The sequence below is a fragment of the Pogona vitticeps genome, chromosome 5, assembly GCF_051106095.1.
Source record: "Pogona vitticeps strain Pit_001003342236 chromosome 5, PviZW2.1, whole genome shotgun sequence".
Classification (NCBI taxonomy): domain Eukaryota; kingdom Metazoa; phylum Chordata; class Lepidosauria; order Squamata; family Agamidae; genus Pogona; species Pogona vitticeps.
This window is the reverse complement of record NC_135787.1, coordinates 183201878-183224271: the sequence shown is the minus strand read 5'-3', so window position 1 is coordinate 183224271 and position 22394 is coordinate 183201878. Positions and strand designations below refer to the sequence as shown.

General features: G+C 43.4%; 1 protein-coding gene across 1 annotated transcript; it reads left to right on the top strand.

Moving 5' to 3' along the window:
- Positions 1–14902: 14902 nt before the first annotated feature.
- On the top strand, positions 14903–21986 carry RERGL (RERG like). Its single transcript, XM_020804209.3, has 5 exons — positions 14903–15094; positions 17956–18012; positions 18837–18910; positions 20524–20672; positions 21230–21986. The coding sequence occupies exons 1-5, from the start codon at positions 15043–15045 to the stop codon at positions 21510–21512; spliced, it is 615 nt and encodes a 204-aa protein (XP_020659868.3). The 5' UTR covers positions 14903–15042; the 3' UTR covers positions 21513–21986.
- The last annotated feature ends 408 nt before the right edge of the window (positions 21987–22394 follow it).

Sequence of the window (22394 nt, the reverse complement as noted above, 5' to 3'; positions counted from 1 at the left end):
ATGAGCACCGCCCCCTAGAGTCGGACACGACTGGACTAAATGTCAAGGGGAGCCTTTACCTTTACCTATTTATGGGTGTGAAAGCTGGAGAGTGTCTACTGTGGGCCCATCATGAGAAGACAGGATTCTCTGGAAAAGACAATAATGCTGGAAAAGGTTGAAAGCAGCAGGAAAAGAGGAAGATCAAATATGGACTGACTCCCAAAAGGAACCACAGGCTTGAGATTACAAGAGCTGAGAAGGGCAGATGAGGACAGAAGATTTTGGAGAGCTTTCATTCATAGCGTCGCCATAAATTGGAAGTGATTTGTTGGCATGTAGCAACAACAACAAATGGAGACCTGGATACCTCAAGCAACAACACAAAGCCTACCATTATCTGCTAGTCAGTGCTGGCAGTGGGATTCAGTGGTGGCCAGGCTTCTTTTTATGAGTCCAGAATTTGGAAGAGATAAGACATACAGACTGAGAGCTATTTTAGGGAATATCTGATCTTCTTGGATAGTCTGTGCAAACCGATCCTTGTTGAATTCTTAGATCTTCTGCTGCTCTTGGGCTAAGCGTTGAAAAGTTACTTTTGGGACTGCATCTCCTAGAATTTGCCAACCAGAGTTTATACTGGAAATCATAGTCTTTTTTTTTTAAAAAACCTAATTCTTCTAAGCTTTGTTCTTGGCACCCTGATCAGTGCTTATTGTTATCGTTCTCCGCAGTCAGCCTTGGAGCCTCTTATCACGTCTGCTGTTTTCTTTCCAATTTTCTATTTATTCCCAAAGGAAAACCTTCTTGGCTTCAAATTAATATTAAAGCTGGATTGAAAGTTGACCCAATTTTTTTATTCTGCTTCGCATGGCCCTTATATGGCCAACGGAGAGCCAAGAGCGATCCTGTTACAACACATACTGACAAGCTCCCAGGACTAACGGCTGGAAAAGGAGAACTGGAATGTTATATTATTATTAAACTAAAATAACAGCAGGGGTTTTGATCTGCAACCTGCATCATCCTTGCGCCAATGCTTTGAGGCTGACCATTCGTTGGGATGGGAAAAGTTACTTTACTGGCATATCGTTCCTAGATTTTGATAGATAGCATGTCCTCAGAGATATGTGACTTAGCAATTTGTACCTTCTTATTGTTTTTCTCCTTCCTGACATTGGACTTTGCCACAGCTACCTTCATTAGGAATCCGGCCACTCTTTCAACAAAGTCATTTACAGAATTCTTGAACAACTCAAGGCCCAAGACAGAACTCTGGAGCAGTGGTCCCCAACGTTGGGCCTCCAGATGTTCTTGGACTACAACTCCCAGAAGCCTTCACAACCACCTCTGCTGGCCAGGATTTCTGGGAGTTGAAGTCCAAGAACATCTGGAGGCCCAAGGTTGGGGACCACTGCTCTGGAGGACTCCAGTCATCACTTTACTCCAGGATGAAGAGGATCCAACAGCGGACAAGTTTTCAATATTGCTACAACTTCATCCTATAGTAACATAATCTATCCTAAAATTCAGATATGTGCCATGTACCCCCAAATCCTGTCCATGCCCAAATAAGGGAAAACAGATTGGTGTCCAACCCACTGGGTGCCCTTTGGCATAGATTCCTACTCAGTCCTTTTCTGAACCCAGGATCTCTAGGACAAAAAAAATGCAATACTATGCAAACGGTAGGGCCAGGTCATAGACTGAGTTGATGGTGTGGGTACACCAGACCCCAAAGCTGAGGTCAGGAGCTTGAGGCCTGAGCAGGACAGAAGGGCCTGTGACCGGGGCATCATAGTTGAAAGTGTTAAGACATCACGATAAGTCTTTGGCATAGAAGAAAATCAGCCTCTCAGCTCTAGCTTCAATCTTCTCCACTGGGTGACCCATATTTTCTCACCTCACCCTACCAAGATCATTATGAGGATGCAATCAGTGAAGAGAAAAAGCAAGGGTACAGCCTTGGGCAAACTGGAAGAAAGGTGGGATGTACCAAATAAGCAAGGAAGCCAGGATCGTCAAAACCAAGAGCTTCTCCCTTCCTAAACTCATCTCCAGAATGTTTTGAAAATCGCTTCAGAGCCTTGGTGGGCCACAAGAGACGGACAAAGATTTTTTTAAAAAGTACCGTATTTCGCTCCATAAGACACACCTTTCCATAAGACGCACCAATTTTTTAGGAGAAGAAAACAGGAAAATATAATCTGTTTTCTTCACTCTATAAGACGCACAGACTTTCCACCCCCCTGTTTTGTGGGAAAAAAGTGCGTCTTATGGTGCAAAAAATATGGTAAATGATTGATACACTAGCAAGAGGAAGGAGAAAACAGGGAGGGAGAGAGAAGCCCATAAATGCTAAAACTACCACCAAAGAGGTGATGAAACCAGAAAGGGGGGTTATCTAGCATTTGCTGATGTGGAATTGAAAAGCTGCCAGCTCACCAGCCATTTTGGCTAACCCATCAGTTGTAGACTCAACTGAACGAATAAGCACATTTCAAGGTCAAGCCAGAGCTTGGGCTGACTTTATCTCCCTGTTACAAAAAATATGGTGCTCAAATGCAACTCACATCTAGAATTCTCTTTTTGTTACTTCTTTCTCCGGGTCTAATGATTGCAAGGGAACATGTCACTTTATCCTCTCTTCCTCCCTTTAGCTTCTTTGCCCATTTCACTGCATCTTGTCATCAGATATATGGGACCTGGACGACGGTAATGGAAATGAAAGCTTTGTCCCTGAATTCGATTAGCCAACCTTAAAAGATGTGAAAAAGGAGATCATGGAGGTAACCATAAAGCAGAATCATAAAAAAAGGAGAGCCTGAAGTTTGCTTGTTAAGAGACTCCTTTGCAAACGTCCTTCCTCTCCTTTTGAAATTGAATGGATAATGGCATTGTCTTTTTAATTGGGAAGGATGGCTTAAATCACTGTACAGGGCAAATAAAACTTGGTGGGTCTGACATGGTTGCTAGACCAAAGTGGGTATTTACAACAGAGGAAGTTAAAGACATTCAACTCTAAAGGGATTTGGTCTACACAGGAACCAAATCTATCCTATAAACCAACCTTACAGTAATGAATACTGCATGATTATTGAAGGCAAGCAAGTATAAGGCAAATGGATGCCCTCTCTCTGTTGGACAGCAGGGATTTCTAAATCTTATTCAAAACCCTGGAGAGCTGCTACCAGTCAGAGCTGAAAACATTAGGTCCACAGACCAATGATGCAATCCAATATAAGAGAGCTTGATGAGAGCTTTATGCATTTAAAAGAATTGTTTTCCAACAACTTGGATAAGTTGCACATGTTGGGTAGCTAAATAATGGCAGTTGCTTTCTCATTGCATGGAAGTTTAAAAATTAGAAGCATCAGATGGGTTGTTTACATCTTGTTGATGCATCAGACACTACTAAGCTTGCTCTGTGTGCATATATATGTGTGTTTTTATATGCTTTGCTTCTCAAATATTAAACATAGTAGTTTTGCACAGATACATTTGAGGCCAATGTTTCAATTTATTAACGTTTAGCTATTAATACGTATTTTGGCAAGATATTTATGAATCAATGTTAAGTATTTTCTAAGGACCCAGAAACTGCCAGTGAAAAACTAATGGAAATGGGGATTACGTTTCAGTTCTGAATCAATATTCAGGAGGGGGTAAAAATATGAAGTATAATTATTACCAGTAGGTGGTATGCATTAGCTACTATTTCTGAAACAGTGGGTTATTCTACAGTTCTTGAAAAAAGTGCATCTCTCTGGAGCGAGAAGATTTTTAGGTGCACGTATTGCAAAGAATGATTATGAAATCATAAGTATTCATAATAAATCATAAGTACTGGGAAGTTTTCATGCTGGGCATAATTAAGAACACACCTCAACATGATTGCATGCCAATGGCGTTCTGAATGCTCTTCACAAAACAATGCATAAGAAGGAGTTGTGTGGATTTTTTTAAAAAAAATAGGTCCAGGTAATTTTTGTTAATTGCAAAGATATTGTAGGAATAAACAAGAAAAGCTTTTCAGAGACTGTGAACAACCGCAGTAAAAGGCACAAAACCACTCTCCCATATTCAGTGACCTAGTAACTCTTCTTGATTCAAAGCTCAGATTTTTGCTGTTAGCTATGGGAGTGCAGATGCAACTTGTTGGAAAACGTGCTACCCCCTGAATGCTCTTTATTGCACCCCATGATCCCTGCACAAGTGGGCTTCTATCACTCACATCGTTATAGCTCAACTGTGGTGCCATGTGTTCAAGTTAAAAGAGAAGAGTTCTCTTTGGAAGGACATTTTCGAACGTCTCAACATGAAGGGCAATTCAGTCTAAATCTGATTTAAAGACCAAAGAACACATAAAAGGGGGGAACAGTTCTACATTGCCCACCATCAAGAGCACAGATGGGTAGCTGATGGACCAAGTAGGAGAACTGCTGATCCATCAGAGATATGGGTGATTCTCACATGGAAACTCTGGCCCGGCTTAATGCTCTACCTTCAGCAGTGCAGGAGGGAGGGTATAAAAAGATCCCCTGGGCAGAGTGCCTTTGCCCATGTGGAATGGAGCAGACGGAAACAATTGAACCCATCCTGTTGCAGTGCACATTTTACAAGGATGTACGTGAAGAACTTGTGTCCCCTCTGATTGGCCAATTTCCCTGTTGTACAGAGCAACAGTGAGTGCATGTGCTGCTGTCTGACTCCAATCCCAATCTTACACATAGGGTTGCCAAATTTCTTACTGCTGCAATGGGCATTAGAAAAAGGATCCTAAAAGTGGATGAGCCTCTGTAATTAGAGCGTGGTTGGCTAGAAATTCTGGAATCGCTTTAGGGGAGATGATTTGATGCTGCTGTTTTTCACCTCAGAACCAAGTATTTGCATTTGATCCCAATAATTTTGTATACCTCTGTATATTTATATATTTCAATGTTTTATTTGTGGCTGGTCTTTGACCGTAATAAAGTTTTATCTATCTATCTATCTATCTATCTATCTATCTATCTATCTATCTATCTATCTATCTATCTATCTATCTATCTATCTATCTATCTATCTATCTATCTATCTATCTATCTATCTATCTATCTGCCTGCCTGCCTGCCTGCCTGCCTGCCTGCCTGCCTGCCTGCCTGCCTGCCTGCCTGCCTGCCTGCCTACCTATAGTTGTGCCCCGCTAGACAACGACCTCGCAAAATGAATCTGCATGACGATGAGGTTTTGCTATCGCTATAGCGATTCGCAAACAGTGATTCCAATGGGCGATTTTCGCTGGTTTATGTTTGGGTCCCTGCTTCTCAAACCATTTCTCGCAAGACGATGATTTTGACATGGATCAGTGCTTTGCAAAATGGGTGTTTTCAGGACCGATGCTTCGCAGGACAGCCATTTTAACAGCTGATTGGCACTTCACAAAATGGCTTCCCTATGGGCGATCTTCACAAAACGACAATTTTTCCCCATTGGAATGCATTAAACGGGTTTCAATGCATTCCAATGGGGAAACGTTTTTTGCAAGACAATGTTTTCACAAGACAGCGATTTCTATGGAACGGATTACCATCGTCATGCGGGGCACCACTGTATCTCTCTCTCTCTCTCTCTCATGGAAAATGGAAATACCTAGTTCTAGGCTGAAATGCCAAGTGGAAAAGTGTCACAGGTCACTTTATCTGGGAGCATAGGTCAGGGAGCATAGCCATCATCTGCTGGTGGAGGAATACTTCTTACCACTGTTCAACAGTTCCCCACAAGACAAGAAGCATCATCAGGCTCCTGGAAAGCCAAGATGACATGGCTGCTGAACTGTTTTGCCTTGATGTGACAGAGTGAAATAGATATAAAGGCAATTTATCATGTACTGTTTGTTGGTCGTTCTCGATACAGGATTTGCCTTCGTCCTCCTCTTTCCTATTTTAAGAAAACACTGGATTCCAAGTCAGATCACGCAAGTTGCCGAACAAGGGTATGCTACCCTGGGAGTTCAATCAACACTCCTCAGCGGTTGAGATTTCAGCTATCTTTCTGGAGGACACTCAGAAACATTTGTTTTCATTGTTAACTGCAGTAATAAACTGTGCCTTTTGTATGGCTGGGACCAGGACATAAAAGGAGAATTTTGGCAGTCCGCGTATGAATCTGAATTAACATGGCTGCGCTGTACTGTTAGGGAAAAAAAATTACAGCCAACATTAACTGGGTTAATTGCCGCATGAAGGGTGATGAAATGCTTGTCTTAGAAGGATTATTGGCAAGAACCAAAAAAATATGCCATGACTGCGGCGTTTCGAGCGATTGCTTAAATGAAAAATAAACTCCTTGCATGTGAAAGATGGCTTTGAACTGGGTTTTTTTTTTTTTAAACAGCACACCATAGGGAATTATTTCAATTTGAATGTTAAATGGTAATGTTGCTTTCTGTGTGTTTCTTGGCTGCTTTTTATCATGGCCAAGGATACGAGAGAGCAGTCAGCAGTGAAAAGGCTGACTTCTCTGGTGGAGGTCTTTCATAAAGTGGAATCTCCACTCCAAATGCACCCCCTCAACTTTCAGCTACTGAGTTAGGGGGCTGACCCACCACTTTAAAAACCTTGTAACACCACAGACAAAGTTTGGAGATGTTAGGTTTTCAGTCTGGAGACCCCAGAATCCTCTAGTCAGCATGGCCTCCGATCATGGGGAATTCTGGGAGGGGTAGTCCTAAAAAGTAACTTTGCAAGCTCTAGTTCCAAGAACAGTTGAAGTAGCATTTGGTTGGGGCATTGAGGAAAATTCAGATAACAAGGATAAAGGGAAACGTGTTACAAAAGAACTATGTGGCCTCTTAGGAAAGTCCACACTTAAGCATGAGTCAACTATAAGTCCATCATACCTGAACGGTCATTGAGACTTAGCTCTAATAAAATTTAGGGAAGAGACATAGACAAATGTTGGATGCACATCTTTCGTACAGTCCCTGGGATGTCAGCTATAAAAGATCTCATGCAGTAAAACATTCATTAACCTTTTTTTTCGCCCTGAGACCTTTAAGAGACCTTGAAGAAGAAGCACACTTCTGTTGCAGAGTTTTGAATTTCTGGTAAAATTTATTTTTGCTATGCAGTAGAAGTACAGAGATCCACAGAGGAGAATAGCTACTAGTTTTCCAGGTAGTTCACCCCTTTCTCATTAACTGGCAATTAAAGTCACAATAGCTCATTCCGAGACATTTGTCGGAGAAAGAATAAAAAAATTTACTTACAGTTGCTTGACATTAGACTTGTGTATACTGCTTTCTTTACTGCACATATACTTAGCAACCAGCCAAACTGATCAACAAACAACAGACCGCTTCCAAATGAGAAAAGTGAGGGAAAGAGCAGAGAGATGGGACTTTCTTTGAAATCAAAAGCCGGAAGGAATGGCTTATTAGTGCTGGATAGGGACAATTACCCCAGTCCAGAAAGGTCCCTCCTAGTCACACAAACCAGACAGCATGCAAGGCTGTAAGCAAAACTCCAACAGCTTTTGCCAGTTCCTGCAGAAAAAAAATACTTAGGATTAAAGTTGATGTTAAGATAGTTTCTTAGAATGAACTCACTTATGGAGCCTCATGGCACAGCAGTTAAACTGCAGTACTGCAGTAAAGACTCCACCCACAGCCTGCTTTTGATCCTGGGATCAGGTAACCAGTTCAGGTTTGACTCAACTTTCCATCCTTCTGAGATCAGTAAACTGAGTACCCAACTTCCTAGTGGGGCAATATATACCCTTCATAATTAAATTGTAAATTAGCCAGAAAGAGCTTTCAGCACAATGGGGTGGTATATTAGCAGCATGCTTCACTTTGCTTTGCTTTCCCCTCCCCTTCTCAGAAATACATGGCCTTGCAAATTAAGCCCAGGTTCACCTTCCAATAGCCAATGACAAAGCAAAAAAACTTGAATGCAAGATCCGTAAGTGAGGAAAATCATGTGCTGTAATATTGTTTACTGAGTATGTGGATCGTGCCATTACTTTGAGAGGTACAATGAGTTTTTCCTTGTGCAGTATTTTTTTTCCTCCTGTGAAATCCTGGGGGAAATCTCCAGGACTTCTCCGATGTCTGTGATCATTTCTTTCTGGCAGAACTGTCAAGCACCACAGGATTATGACAACTTTTGTGCAGAACGGCACCTTCCCTGCGTAGGATTCACCTGGGAAATGTCAGGAAAAACACAGTGCTGACCAGGATTGTTGCAGTTCTTGGCATCCTTCCTGTGCAGGACTCTCTGGAAAGGACATTAAACTGTGCAGAAGTTGTTTCCTACATATTGCTTCATTTGATCAGAGATTGGAGACATTTGGTTTTGGAACCACAACTCCTAAAATGGGGGCGAGTGACTTAGTGGGCCACCAATTTGCAGCTGGAGTAGCAGCCTGGATTTGGCTGGAGGCCTGGTGGGATGGCAGTGATGGTGGTGTTGCAGCTCCTCATGACCTGCTGGCGCAAAGGATGATGGGAGGACACTGATGATGTTGCCACCTTCCTGTTGGCCAACCACAGATTCAAAATTTGGCCTTGGGCAGGTGGAGTGGCACCGTTTCCACTTTGGCCCATCTCCTTTGAATAAAAGCGGGAGCTGAGCAGTTCCGCAGCCAGTGTGTGGCTTCCTGGTCTTCCCTTCATCCCTCCATTTGTTAATTATTAGGTAAAGGTTCCCTTTGACATTTAGTCCAGTCGTGTCCGACTCTAGGGGGCGGTACTCATCCCCGTCTCCAAGCCATGGAGCCATAGTTTGTCTGTAGACAGTTTCCGTGGTCACGTGGCCAGCGCGACTAGAGATGGAACGGCGTGACCTTCCCACCGTGGTGGTACCTATTTATCTACTTGCATTTACATACTTTTGAACGGCTAGGTTGGCAGGAGCTGGGACAAGCGACAGGAGCTCACTCGGTTGCGTGGATTCGAGCTGCTGATGTTTCGACCTCGAAGCCCAGAGGCTTCTGCAGTTTAACCCGCAGCGCCACCCACATCCCTTTGTTGGTTAGTAGAGGTCATTATTTTAGAAGTTAAGGAAGTTTTAGGGCCATTGGCTGCATGTTGATTGTAATGGGCTAACTTTCTTTCCCTTTAATTCATGCGGGCATAACTTTGTAGGGTGGTTGGGGCAACGGGGTGGATCCACGTGGTGTAATGGGCAGCAGTCAGGAGTCTGTCACCTCTGGGTATGAAGCAAACTCTTTAAGGTAAGCTGGGGATGGCGCATGGTCTGGCCTAGTTCAGGGGCTGAAGAGTGGCATACACCTGTGTGGCTTGCATCGGACTGTTATCCTTGGTAGCGACAATTAGCAAATTGTTGGTGAGTGATGGTGGCAGTAACCAATAAAGTTGGCTCCTTTCCTTTCCCGCCCCCCCCAAAAGGTTCGGGTGTTTGGTATTATCAGGTGTGTTTTAGGAAATCCAGGTCTGCTCAGTTCTAGGCCACCAATCCATGCTGGCTTTGGGATTCTGAAAGCTTTTCAAAATACAAACATTTTCCGTCACACCGTATGATCTTGAGCTGGGTGAACTAACATCCTGTCTAAATATAAGGCGACCTTGAGTCTTCAATGACTTTGAACAGAAAGTTGTGGCTATTTATCCCCCAAGCCTACAGAATAGTCAGGCTCTTGAGTGCTGACGAAGAGTATTCACACCCACCTACACACCTCAAAATAGACAAGTGTGTCTCTTTATGACAACATTTCAGATGAATGGCCTGCCTTAAGGTTCACAAGTAGTTTGCAGAACCACCCTGTCTCCCTCAGAGTCAGCTGGACAGCATCACCCATCAACTTGTCATGGAAATTCTAAATACGGTTTTTCAAAACTCCTCGACAGGAGTTATACATCACCAAAACAGAATTACGGCTTTTTCTGAAATGAGAGCTAGTGTTGCCAGTTGGGTATACTAGATGGAACGCACGAAAGATATTCATAGAACAACTGTGTGAGAGAAGAGACACTCTGGGTGATTCCAGTCCATCACTGTCACATCCCCAAACACAGCCATGGTCTTTGGCAAGTGCCAGTCTTGGTATAATCTTGGGTGGTTTTTTGGGGGGTGTGTGTGTTATTTTTAACCAAAAGGAACATTGAAAGCTACTTATATTGGGTCAAACCACTCTTCTATCTAGCTGAGTATTGACGAGACATTGCCTATGCTGATGAGGTTGGGTTTTGAATTCAACAGCTTCAATACAAGCAGCTTTTCGGCATATCCAAAGATAGACAGTACACCTACCACATTGTTTGAAGCTGAATTCCCTTCTGGATCTATTCCTGTTTTTATCCTAGCATGAGAGTTTTCAGCTTGGTAAAGTGCAGATATACTTGCCTTCTTCCTTCCTTCCTTCCTTTGTTTTAAGTCATTGGTCACTAGATGATAAACATGGCATTCATTTGAAATGTGATTGCTCCAGCAAGGGAGCTTTGAAGGAATGTGTCTCTGGAGGGAAATCGGTATCACCTTTTAGTTCTGAAGCTGGCGTCCTGTCTAATTCTGCCTGCCGCCACACGTACACATAGATGTTCATTACAAGCAGAAGTACTTCTCACTTAAAGGGTTCACACATGTTTGTAAAGCTTATGGGAGATTCTGAAAAATATAAAATCTGCAGAAAACAGTGTGCGCATTTAGAAACATGGACAACTGAAGGAAATTAGGTGTATTTATATATAAAAACTGGAAAAAATACACCTAATTTCCTTCAGTCAATAGGGGAAGTACATAGATTAGGTATAACGTATAAATAAATGTTCATGTTTAGAGAAAATAGGTAACATGTACATACATTTCAGTATAGAAAGAAAATATAAGGTCTCACCATCCAGCATGGAAAAGAAATGGGTTGTCTTTGGTGAGGACATGGGAAACGGCCTTCTTTGTTGCTGCTCTGAGACGTTGGAACTCCCTCCCACAGGAGCCCAGGCTGGCCCCATCGTTGCTGTCCCTCCATAAGCAGGCAAAGACCTTTCTTTTCAGGCAGGCTTTCCCTGAGTAACTGGCTGCTAGAGTGGGGATTTTAAATAAATTGTTGTACTTTATTGCTTTGAATGTGTTTTTGATGTTGTTTTTGTTTGACTTTTAGGATATTTGTTCGATCCTTTTTTAGTATTTGTATACTTTTTGGTTTTAGCTTTACATCTTGTCTTTAAATTATGTAAGCCGCCTTGGGTCCTTTTTGAAGAGAAAGGTGGGGTAAAAATATTTTAAACCAATATAATAAGTAAGTAAAAGAGAAGGGCAATGAAATCAAGACCAAGGCATTTTAATATCACAAAAAAGATTCGGAATGCCATATTTATCTATCTCAGGCTGTTATTTCATGCTTAACTACGCTTGGTTGTCCAGCAACTTATTTGTTAAAAGTATTTTCCTACTTGATTGTTGTAGGTTTTTCGGGCTGTTTGGCCGTGTTCTGGCGATTTTTCTTCCTAACATTCTGCCAGTCTGTGGCTGGCATGTTCAGAGGACACACACTACACCAGAACACAGACAGAGTTCTAGCTCCTGTCCTCTGAAGATGTTGGCCACAGAGACTGGCGAAACGTTAGGAAGAAAAATCTCCAGAACACGGCCAAACAGCCTGAAAAACCTACAACAACCATCGCATGCCGGCCGTGAAAGCCTTCGAGAACATATTTTCCTACTAGTTTTGCTGAATGTCTTTAGCTAGGTAGAACTTTTAAACAATCCACTGTGTGTGTGGGGGGTCTCTTTTTAAAGAGCATAGTTGCAAATACAGTTGTGACTTTAAAAAAAAATCCCTATAATCAAGCACAATCTTCAAGACACCCATTTTCCTTCTGGAGTTTATTAAATACTTCCTCTGCGGTAAGAGTCCCAATGTTCAGCTTGAAAAATCCAAGGGCAAAAGTTAAATTTTTAGGCAATGCTCCCTTTAAATGGTCTGTCTTTTCACAGGGTAATGTAAACACATGGGCTATAAAAAGGAAAATGGAGTTAGCATTCCAACCCTAAAAATAAGTATTATCACAACAGTATGCAGACAAACCTCCATTTATATTTTAAGATGCCATTTCTGAGTAGGTTCTTTATACTTAAAATGTTGTTCCTGGGGCCTGATCCTCTTGCTGAGGCATCTGCTCCCTAGTCACATAGGACTGTGGACAGAGATGGAAGTTGAGTTCCCACAGTTAGAGATAGTATTATGCCTGAAAATTGGGGGGGGGGGGGATTAATAACGTAAGAACGTTGCTAGTTCAGGTCTGTCATAAGGTCCTAAGGTTTCATTAGGCGGCTGGCTCCCACAAACAGGCAAAGGAGTCTGTACGGGATCTTGCAAATTCAACGATTTATTAACGTTTAACATGGGTGTGTCTATAACCACTTCAGTCGGCATGAACGTGTCCGGCTGAGGAAACACTTTTTCAATAAGTCCAACTGGATTAACAGTATAACGTTGCCTCAAAAGGGGGGAGCCGGCCCAAAGCATTCCCTGTCGGTGGGCTTCCACAATGGGGCGCTCCGCACTGCACATATAGTCCCGCAACAAGGGTGACGGGCCCAATCCCCCTCGATTGATGGGTGGCTGAAGCTCGGGTCGGGGCGCACCACCTTCCTCCAGCGACCTCGCCCATGCGGGAAGACCACTACGGTCCATTCTAAAGTCTCCTGGACTATGATACCTTCCGACTTCTGAGGGGGGTCTGGTAGCAATCCCCCCTACCGACAAGTTAGGAAAGTCATCAATCAAAGACTTTATCTCACGCGCGACCGCCTCTTCTTTCTTCTCTCTCTTCTTTCCTGTCTCCGCTCTAAATTCCCGCGTAAAAGTTCCCTCTTCCACGTTCTCCTCCCAGACCTCTACCCATTGCTCCTCCCCTTCCTGTCTCCCCTCCTCCAAGAGGCAGACTTCAGCTTTGACCCGTCGGTCTTCTATCTTCCGTGTCTTCACCTCCCCATTCAGCTCCCTCACCTACATTCACGCACTACGGCGCACTATGGATTGAGCTCCTCTCACAAGGTCACAGGCTAAGGCCAGTCCAGGAGGTTATTTCCTCCACTAGCTAAGAAGATGCCTTTGAGAACCCCCAAAAATTGGACTTGAAGGCGATAATCTTCTCCCACACTTTCTCCCCACAAAACTGCTACGGTTCCATCCCATGGAATCTGGAAATCTGTAGTTCAGTGATGTGCTTAGTGTTCTGCTAACAGTACAGAATTGTACCCTTGCTTGTTGATGCTGCTGTTGCTCTTCTTCTCCTCCTCCTTCTACCTCTTACTCTTTCAAAGCCGAAGAGAGTTCTCAAAGTATGCCAGATGTTCATGGAGCGGTCTCCTGAGACCACGTTCAACACTGCATGAGAAGTATCACACCGTTGTTGTTAATATGTGCCATCGCAATGGATGGGGAAGTTTGGCCCACCCAGCTTTGGATTTTGGCCGCCAAAACCCAGGCCAGGATGACAGATGGTAATGGATTATGGGAGTGGTAGTAAAAAAAAAAAAAAACACACAAAAAACTGGAAGCTCAAGCTTCCTCCATCTTATGGCAAAAACTGTATTCCAGTCAAGATTTAAGCAGGCTGGATAGTTCAGTGGTTTAGAGACCTGGCTGTGGGGCCAGAGGTGGGGAGTTCACTGGGAGGCACAGTGGGGAACCGAACTCCCCACTTTCGGCTCCACATCACGTGTCTGGCCTTGGTAATGCTGCATAATTCCAGGATTCCACCAGAAGAAGGGAATAGTAGTAAACCACTTCTAAGAATTCTCTACCATAAATCCGGATTGACTTCGGGGCAAATTATTGTTGTTGTTTACCTAAGGTTTACTAGATTTTCAAACTTGCCTCAATCTGAAGAAGCAGACTTGGTGGACAAGTAATCTTAGAGAGGAAATGAGAAATGTTTATGACGTGATTTAGATAGATGGAAATGCAAGTGAGAGAATCTATAAAATTTAGTATAAACTTAGGACGTTAGACACTTAATCAGATATACAAAATATAGATATGAAATATAACATGTGTAGATACACACGGATATACTATGATGCAGTATAGGAATAAGGCATAAGACCTCCTGTAGTCAGAAATTATATAATAGATAAGTTGGTATGGGAAATACCTTCCCGCTTATATGTTTTGTTGGTCTTATGTGTTCTTTTTTAAAGTTTTTTTTTTTTTTTTTAAGAGAAGGGGTGACAGAAAGGAAAAGGGGAATTGGAGTTGATGGGGAAGAGGAGCGACAATAACATACTAACATCTATTCTATACCTATTGCCATATCAAAGTTTCAAATTATTCTATTCACTTTTTTTTGCCTTCTAGGTTTAAGTTCTCATTTCAATATATGCTATTCATACGCTGCCTGTTGATTCAGTCCATGTGTTCTTATGTGTTCTTGATTGTCTTGTAAATTTTTGTTTGTTCTGTAGGTACATATGTCTTAAAAATAATGAAATATTTTAAAAAAAGAAGCAGACTTGTCCACGAAAGCTTATATATTTAAATACAACCTTTAAGGCGCCACAACGTTTTGGTCTTCTTTATTTTTTGTTAATTTTGGCTCCGTGTTGGCCGAACGCGAAAGGTTTCGCGCGTCGCCTTTCCTTCCGTGCGCATCCCGGGAAGAAGCAGCGATTGGGACGGCGTGGGCCAGCCTCGTCGACCCGCCGGGTTCGATCCCGGGTTCAAATCGTGCGTTTACAGAGAGGCGCGCCTGCCCGTCCGCCCCCCGCCCGCCGCTCTTTCCCAGCCGCGATCACGGGCTTGCGAGGACGGAGGGAGCGGCGCGCCTCGCCGGAGCGCCTCGGCCGAGGGAGGGTCGGACCGACCAGGTGGGCGGGTTCTCGGGCGGCGTCTCCGGCGCTCCCCTCGGGCGCGCCCGCCAGCCCTCCGGGGAGGCTATATAGGAGGCGCGCGCGGGGGCCGCCCGGGTTCAGGATTGCGCTCTCGGGGGAGGATCGGAGGAGCGAGGCGCGCCGCGCCGAAGAAGCCGGAGAAGGCAGGAATCGAACCCCCGTCTCCGTCTGCCCTTGAGCGGGACGTTGGGAGTTCGGCGGCGTCCTTTCGGGAGGTGTGGCAAGAATGAATGAGATGAAAGTCGCTGTTCTGGGCAGCGAAGGGACGGGCAAATCCGGTAAGAAGTTTCCTCCACTTTCCGATAACTCTAGACGCGGGTAGGAGAAATCCGTCATCTTGGTGGAGCTCTCTCTTCCCGCCCCCCCCCCCAATAAACGGATAGATCTAATTGATTTTTATAACCATTTCCCCTCCCCATCTTATTTTTTAAAAATCCTATTGAGGTTCTTTAGGCATCCCCCATTTATTTGGCAGGATGACTGAGGGTGGGGGGGGTCAGACTTCGTTTGTGTGTCAATATATAACACTTTATGACAGATGCTGTAAAGTTTGTGCTGGTCACTGAAAATTAATTTCACAGAGTTTTTTTTAAAAGACAGTCAACTGCTATTTTATATTTCTAGAAACAGAACCTTTACAGATTCGTAAGACAGACGGATCAACTTAATTTGGGGTATGTGTGTAAGGTATCCCCTCATCCTGCCTCTGTTCCTTGCGTATTGTATTTGCACAAACGCTTGAAAAGTACCTGCTTCTCAAATTTTAAATACTGATGCCAACTTTTTTACAGGCCATGCTCCTGTGCCGTTAACATCCTATTCATGCACAGCAGTTTAGCAGATGATGCTTCTGTCCGCATACATCTCTGGCATCACAAAAAGTTTTACTTATATTCTGAATGATATTCTTCTGCTTAAAGCATAATAGAGGAACATTTTAAAAAAATATATGTTGGCAGCCATAACTCATAAGGAGGAAACTTCTGGGAGAACAAAGTGCCTCTGCAGAATAATTCGAAACTATAGCCGGCACCGAACCGGCTGCAGTTCAGGATTCAAAGTCTGGGGATTCTGTGATGCTGCCTTTGAAATTCCAGAGCTGACTTTGTGCAGTGACATTAATGCAAACTCTTCAAAAATTTTAAAAAAAAAATGGATTGGAATTTTGACATTTCAAAGATGGCATTAGAATTTCCACTCTGAATCATGCTGTCATATAGTGTAGGTACAATGCATGGGTCTGTGTTATGGGAGAAGCACGTAGTGGCATGCATGGATGTCACTAGCTTAGGTTCTGCATTTTGTTATCCCAGGCAACGGAATGTAAGTTCAACTGGGCGGATTTTCAGAATGAGCAGGCGAGACAGTTATGCAGTAATAAAATAAGGGGATATCTGCCATATATCTATCAAGACTGGCTTTTAAAAATATATTTATCGTATTTTGATTTAATCTTCTCTTCGAGAAGTTTGCGGGGGGTGGGTGAGAGCACCAATCCTGTGCAGGAGGTTAGGCCTTTTAAGCAGAGATTGGAGGTCCCCTTGGTGGAGAAATTTTAGGTGTGGATTGCTGGATGACCCTTTTCCATCGCTACACTTCTGTGGTTCTAGGTATTGTAGTGATGGGTTGTCCATCGCCAGCCAGGCATTTCAACCCTGTTTGTTTTGCTCAAATCAAACACTTGAAAAAGTTATTTTTTGTCTACAACTTCCAGATGCCCCAGACAGCATGGGTATCGATCTATGCTGGCTGGGGGAATTCTCTTGAGTTTTAGTCCAAGAATACAACTATTTCAATCTATACTCTGCCCACTAGACTACACTGAGTCTCTTCTAATTTGCAGCCTACCCTTACTGTGTCATCTTGACAGTGATATGTCATTCCAGTTCAGAAAGCTTGCCAGGGTATAAAGGCCTATATGATGCAACAACATTGCTGAAGCTACACAGCTGTGGAGTTGCAAACTAGACATATGTTTAGGCTGTTTTTAGAAGAGGTAATCTTTCAGGTTGTCAAAGGCATCTTTTTATCATAGCATGACATTTCCTTCGCCTACATATTTTGCATTTAGCGTGATTGTGTGTTTTTTTTGTTCTGCTTTTTTTAAATTGGAAAGTAAATGTGGGCTTAGCTGAAGTTCTTAGCATCATGTTGACCCTAAGGGCAATCAATGCCAGCATGAAAGATGGTCTGGGAATTCTTAGTAAGTCATCTTGATTTCTGTCTTGGAAGAAGAAGAAAAAGCAAGAGATTATTATTGCAAATAAAGTAGATCTTTCCGATCTTTCCATTTGTTTCTTTTTTTCCTGCGAAATATATCAACTCTACCATAGGCCAGTCTTGCAAAAGGATAATCCATCCAATTAGCTTCTCACCTCCACCTCCTTTTCTAGGAAGGTCCACAGCTTTCCGTGGCCACGACTCATACAACGAAGTCATGGCTATGCCCACTTAACAGCAATGGGACGTCACTTGTGACAATTTAAGCTAGTTACTTTTACCAAAGCTTGGAAACATTACCTTAAAGATCAACCACTACAGAAAAAAAATCTGCTAAACTCCAATCTAACATCTTCCATCAGTGTGTGCCTGTTTAGAAGCAAGAATTAATCACTTCTGTAGGATTTGCCTTTAGGGATAGAGTCAGTTGGCCTAAGTCAGCTTGAGCCCAATCAAGAACTATGTCTACTAGAGAAAAATGTGAGATCTGAGGCTATTTTCTTCTGAAAAGCAGACAGATATAATATACAATTTACAGAAATGGAGCATGCTCACCTCTCCAGATGTTTAACAGACAATGACCAACAGCTTCACCCAGTGTGACCAATGGAAAGGGTTTGTGATAGCTGAAGTCTAAACTCTCTGGGCAGCAAAAGAATCAATTGTCTCATTACTGTCCCAACTCTGGACAGGAGGGTCCTGTCTTCTGCTTGAATTTATGGTATCCAGCAAACCCAGTGTTGGTGGTCTAACATGCTTGGCATCCTTCCTGTTGGGCAGACAGCTTGAGAACCTTCGTAGGTCCTTACCAAGAATATGTTTTAAAAGATTGGCTAAAAAGTTAGGAAAGAAAGCATTGTGCATCATTTCCATAGAGTGACCATTTCTCACATTTGACTTTTCAAATCTGTCATTGCAGCCCTTACTGTGCGCTTCCTAACCAGGCGTTTCATTGGAGAATATGCCTCAGACTCTGGTAAGCATTCACTAAATTTGGAAGTTTGTATCTACTTTGCATCTTGAAGAATATTCACGCATCATATCTGTTAAGTCATGCATTAGGGGTGGTTTGAGATAGACATTCAAGAATTCTTCATTGAGGATAACCATATAGATGAACAATCCTGCCATTTCAACAACAACAAATGGGAATATTAGGAACAGCATACATACTGTCCCAATATTTAACTGATAGGTTTTTGGTTAAAACTCGTATCTGTTACATAATACCAGTCAATGTTGTTATAATTTTGATTGACTGTGCCCGGTGCATTTGAAGAAGAAGAAATTGTTGTCGTAGTAAATTGTGACTTATGGCAACTTTTTCAGAGTTATGGTTTATGTTGGCCCCTTTTCATCTTTTCCATAAAGTGTTTAGTCCACCCTTTTTGCTTCTATGTCCTACAGCAGATGGGGAATGTGGTACCTTCTAGATCAGAGGTCTCCAAAGTATGGCCTGCGGGCCACATCTGGCCCACCTGGCCTTTTATCTGGTCCGTCTGGGTGTGCATGCATGTGGAGGGGTGTGTAGGTGGGGCGGGGGGCAGGTGTGCATGCATGCGGGTAGGTAGGTGGGTGGAGAGGTGTGTGGGCGGGAGTGCGTGCATATGTGTGTACGCACGAGGATACATGTGCATTCCTTCAGCCCTCGAAACTATCACAAATATATTATGTGGCCCTCTGTGTGAAAAATTTGGAGATCTCTGCTCTAGATGTTATGAGACCATTTGAAATTGATGACTTTTACTGGTGTATAAGCAGTGGCTCCGACATCATGCTTAATCTTCTCTTTCTTTACAGAGTGCATCTACACAAAGCATATGTGTCTGGATGGAAAGCAAATTAACCTGGAAATATATGATCCTTGTTCACAAGTAAGTTTAAAAAATGCAGCTGATAGCTCATGCTTGTCCAAAGGCATTTTAAAAAATGGGAATGGGTACAGGGGCAGAAGTAGATAAGATGAATTCCCTAGATATAAAGCCACCCTGATCCAAATAGTGGTGCAGAGAGGGGCTTTCATTGCGATAGTGCCAGGCTTATTGTGCTAACCATTGCTCATTTTCAGAGTTAGTCCAACGGTGACATTAAGAGTTAGTATGATCAGGTGCAAAATTTGTCACATGTCCACTTGTGCATCTGGTTGTGCAGCTGATCACACAACTCTCTACTCAACAAATGCCACTAGCAGGAATATTCCATCCACTATGTGTTACGCTAGATTATGGCCAATGTATTTCATTCCTACATCCCTGGAATTGAAACAACGAGAGATTGAGATGAGGCTTGTTGGAACCAATTGCAAAGGCACACAAAGCTTTATATATTGACATATTGTTATTCGTCTCATTAACAATAACATACAACGTACAGTGGTGCCTCGCTTAACGAGCGCACCGTACAACGACGAAATCACATAGCGATCCCTTTTTTGGGATCGCTAATGCGATCGCTCAACGTTTTTTAGATAGGGCAAAATTCGCTTTGCGAAGATCAGTAAGCGTTTCGCTTACCGATCTTCGCAAAACGAAGCCCCAACGATCAGCTGTTCAGCGGCCAAAATGGCCGCCGGAAGCCTGGAAATGGCCCAAAATGGCCACGCGCAGCGTTTTCGCGCCTTCGTTAAGCGAGGGGAGGGCGCGAAAATGGCTGCCGGCCATTAAGAAGCATCGCTGAACGGTGAGTATTTGGCCCATTTGGAACACATTAAACCATGTTTAATGTGTTCCAATGGAATTCCCTGCCCCGTTCAACGATGCTTCAGCATAGCGAAGGTTAATCCGGAATGGATTAACCTCGCTATGCGAGGCACCACTGTAATTACAACCTCTGTGGACCGTGATTTGGAGCATCATGTAAATCTTCATTCCATCCCTTTAACCAAATAAGAATGACTAAAATAGCAAGAGTGCATCAATTAAGCAAAATAGGAAAGTTCAAACGCACACACACACACACACACACACACACACACACACAAATCACAAACTACTGGTTTGGCGGTTTGGCCAACAGTTCAACAGGTGGTTTGTGCTGGTTCAACCAACAGCCAAACAGATGTTCCACAGTTTGGCACCCTGTCCCCTTTGTCGGACTCCCACTCAGAGTGCCCATCCCTATGCACTTCCTTTGTTTCAAACAAAGCCTGGATTAGATTGATGTTTGCAGAATGAGGATGGTGTCATTGATATCCCCACTCAGCCAGAAGGCCTGCTGGGTCATTGTGAAAAAGGTCTCCCTTTAACCAAGCTTGTTGCATGAATGAAAATGGCGGAGCCGTGCAGACTACATTGGGCTCTATGGAGAAAAAGTGTGATGAAAATGCAAAAATAGTACATAATTAAAAGTGAGAGTTTCTGAAGCGAAGTATCTGATACTTCTTATTTCGGAGAATTCAGCGCCAGCACATTCTAGGATGGTCTTAATGCCATACTAATGCCGTATCTAGCGCTGCCTGTCTCGCTGAATGTCTTCTGTTCCCTTCCAGCCTCGACGAGGGAAGCTGTCTCTCACGGACGAGCTCCACTGGGCTGACGGGTTTGTCATCGTGTATGACATCAGTGACAGGACGTCGTTTGCTTTTGCGAAAGCTCTGCTCTACCGGATACGAGAGTGCAACACGGGAACTTGTAAAAGGCAAGCTGACAGATCTTGCGGCTTAGGAAGTCTGAAAGGGTTCACAGTGATCGCTGGAGGGATGGGGCTGGATCTAGACTTGTTTAACTTTAACCTACTTCCTACGAACATAGCCTTGTTTAATACTAAACCCAGAGAAGTCAATGGAACCAAAGTTATGACTAGAGATGGGGGCATTCATATACGAATATGAATTCATGCGGATAACGAGGGTCCGGCCCCCGAGAACGACTGACCACTCATGATTCTGCTGCTACCACAAGCTCCGCTGTGCGTTCCTGTCACTCCGTTGCTTACGATGGATTAGCCACTCTTTGACCTGGCAGAGAGGCTTGTCATCCCGCCTTCTGACCGGAGTAGCTAATCCATCGCGAGCAACAGAGTGATAGGAGGGATCCGTGGAGCTTGCGGCCGTGGCAAAATCATGATTGGTCGGTCTGGCCCCTTGAGAGTCTCAAGGGTCCTCCATTTTAGCATCATAAACATTATAAGAAGATTACTAGGGTAAAATGGATTGGCATAATCACGTTAAAAGAGTCTTTTTTCTCTCCCTTCAGAGCTTCAGAGTCCGCCGTCGTCTTGGTGGGGAACAAGCAAGATCTGTGCCACATGCGAGAAGTTGGCTGGGAGGAAGGGCACAAGTTGGCCCTCGATTACAAGTGCCAGTTCTGCGAACTCTCGGCCGCAGAACATTGTCAGGAGGTGGCAGCCATGTTTACCAAAGTGCTGAAGAACCTCAGCTCTTATTCCAAAATAAAAGAAAGGAGACGGCCCAGTGGCTCAAAATCCATGGCCAAATTGATCAACAACATGTTTGGGAAGAGGAGGAAGTCTGTGTAAAGGAAGGCCCATGAACTGTGATCAGGAGAGAAAGAAAGCCTTCTCAAAAGGAAGCTTAATCCACACGGTGACCTCACCAGTGTTTGCAGGACTCCATTTTATAGAAAGCTATTGACCAGGACTGAGTGCTTCACATACGGCGTGCATTTTCATTCCTTGTGCTCTGATTGATTCATGACTCTCATGAGTGAACTCTTGTGTGTTTAACGGTGTTACATTTGAGTTGACGTCACACAATGCTGAAGTTTTTTCCTGTGGTTATTAACTCTTCATGGCAGATAACTATCGTTTTATGCAAAGATGCTTTAATTCAGCTACTCATGCCTAAAAGCCCATTGAAAACAATGAGGCTGCTGATCATCACCACTATTTTTTTGTTGGATCAGGACCATGGCTGAAGGGCATTTTATGAAGTGGTAAAATCATAGCAATCCACTTGTTAGTCCCAACTAGAATAGATAGTTGAAACTGTGACTTTTTGTTGACTTGCCCATCAGCCGCTGATTCAACGGGTCTTCTCAAAAGATGGGTTGGGATCAGCGAATGAATATCGCCCCATGAAGCTATTTCTTCAGGCACTGTGATCGCTCTCTGAATTTAAGCAGGATATTCTCTCCCCCCCCCCTTTCATTGCACTATTTACTTTGAAAGTCCCTTTGGGCAGAAATGGCCAGTCTGTCTAGGGTTACATTGGACCACTTCTGTTAAAATTAAGCTTTTCTTCTGTGCAGAATGTTATTTCCTTATGTAACACATTTTAGTGCCTTTTCCACAGCAATGTGACTGCAGATTCAAGGTATTATGAATAATCCAGGCCTGGCGTTAACTAAAGCTAAGAGTTTCATGGCATGCTCATAAGCAAAGGGAAGAAAACAATCTAAC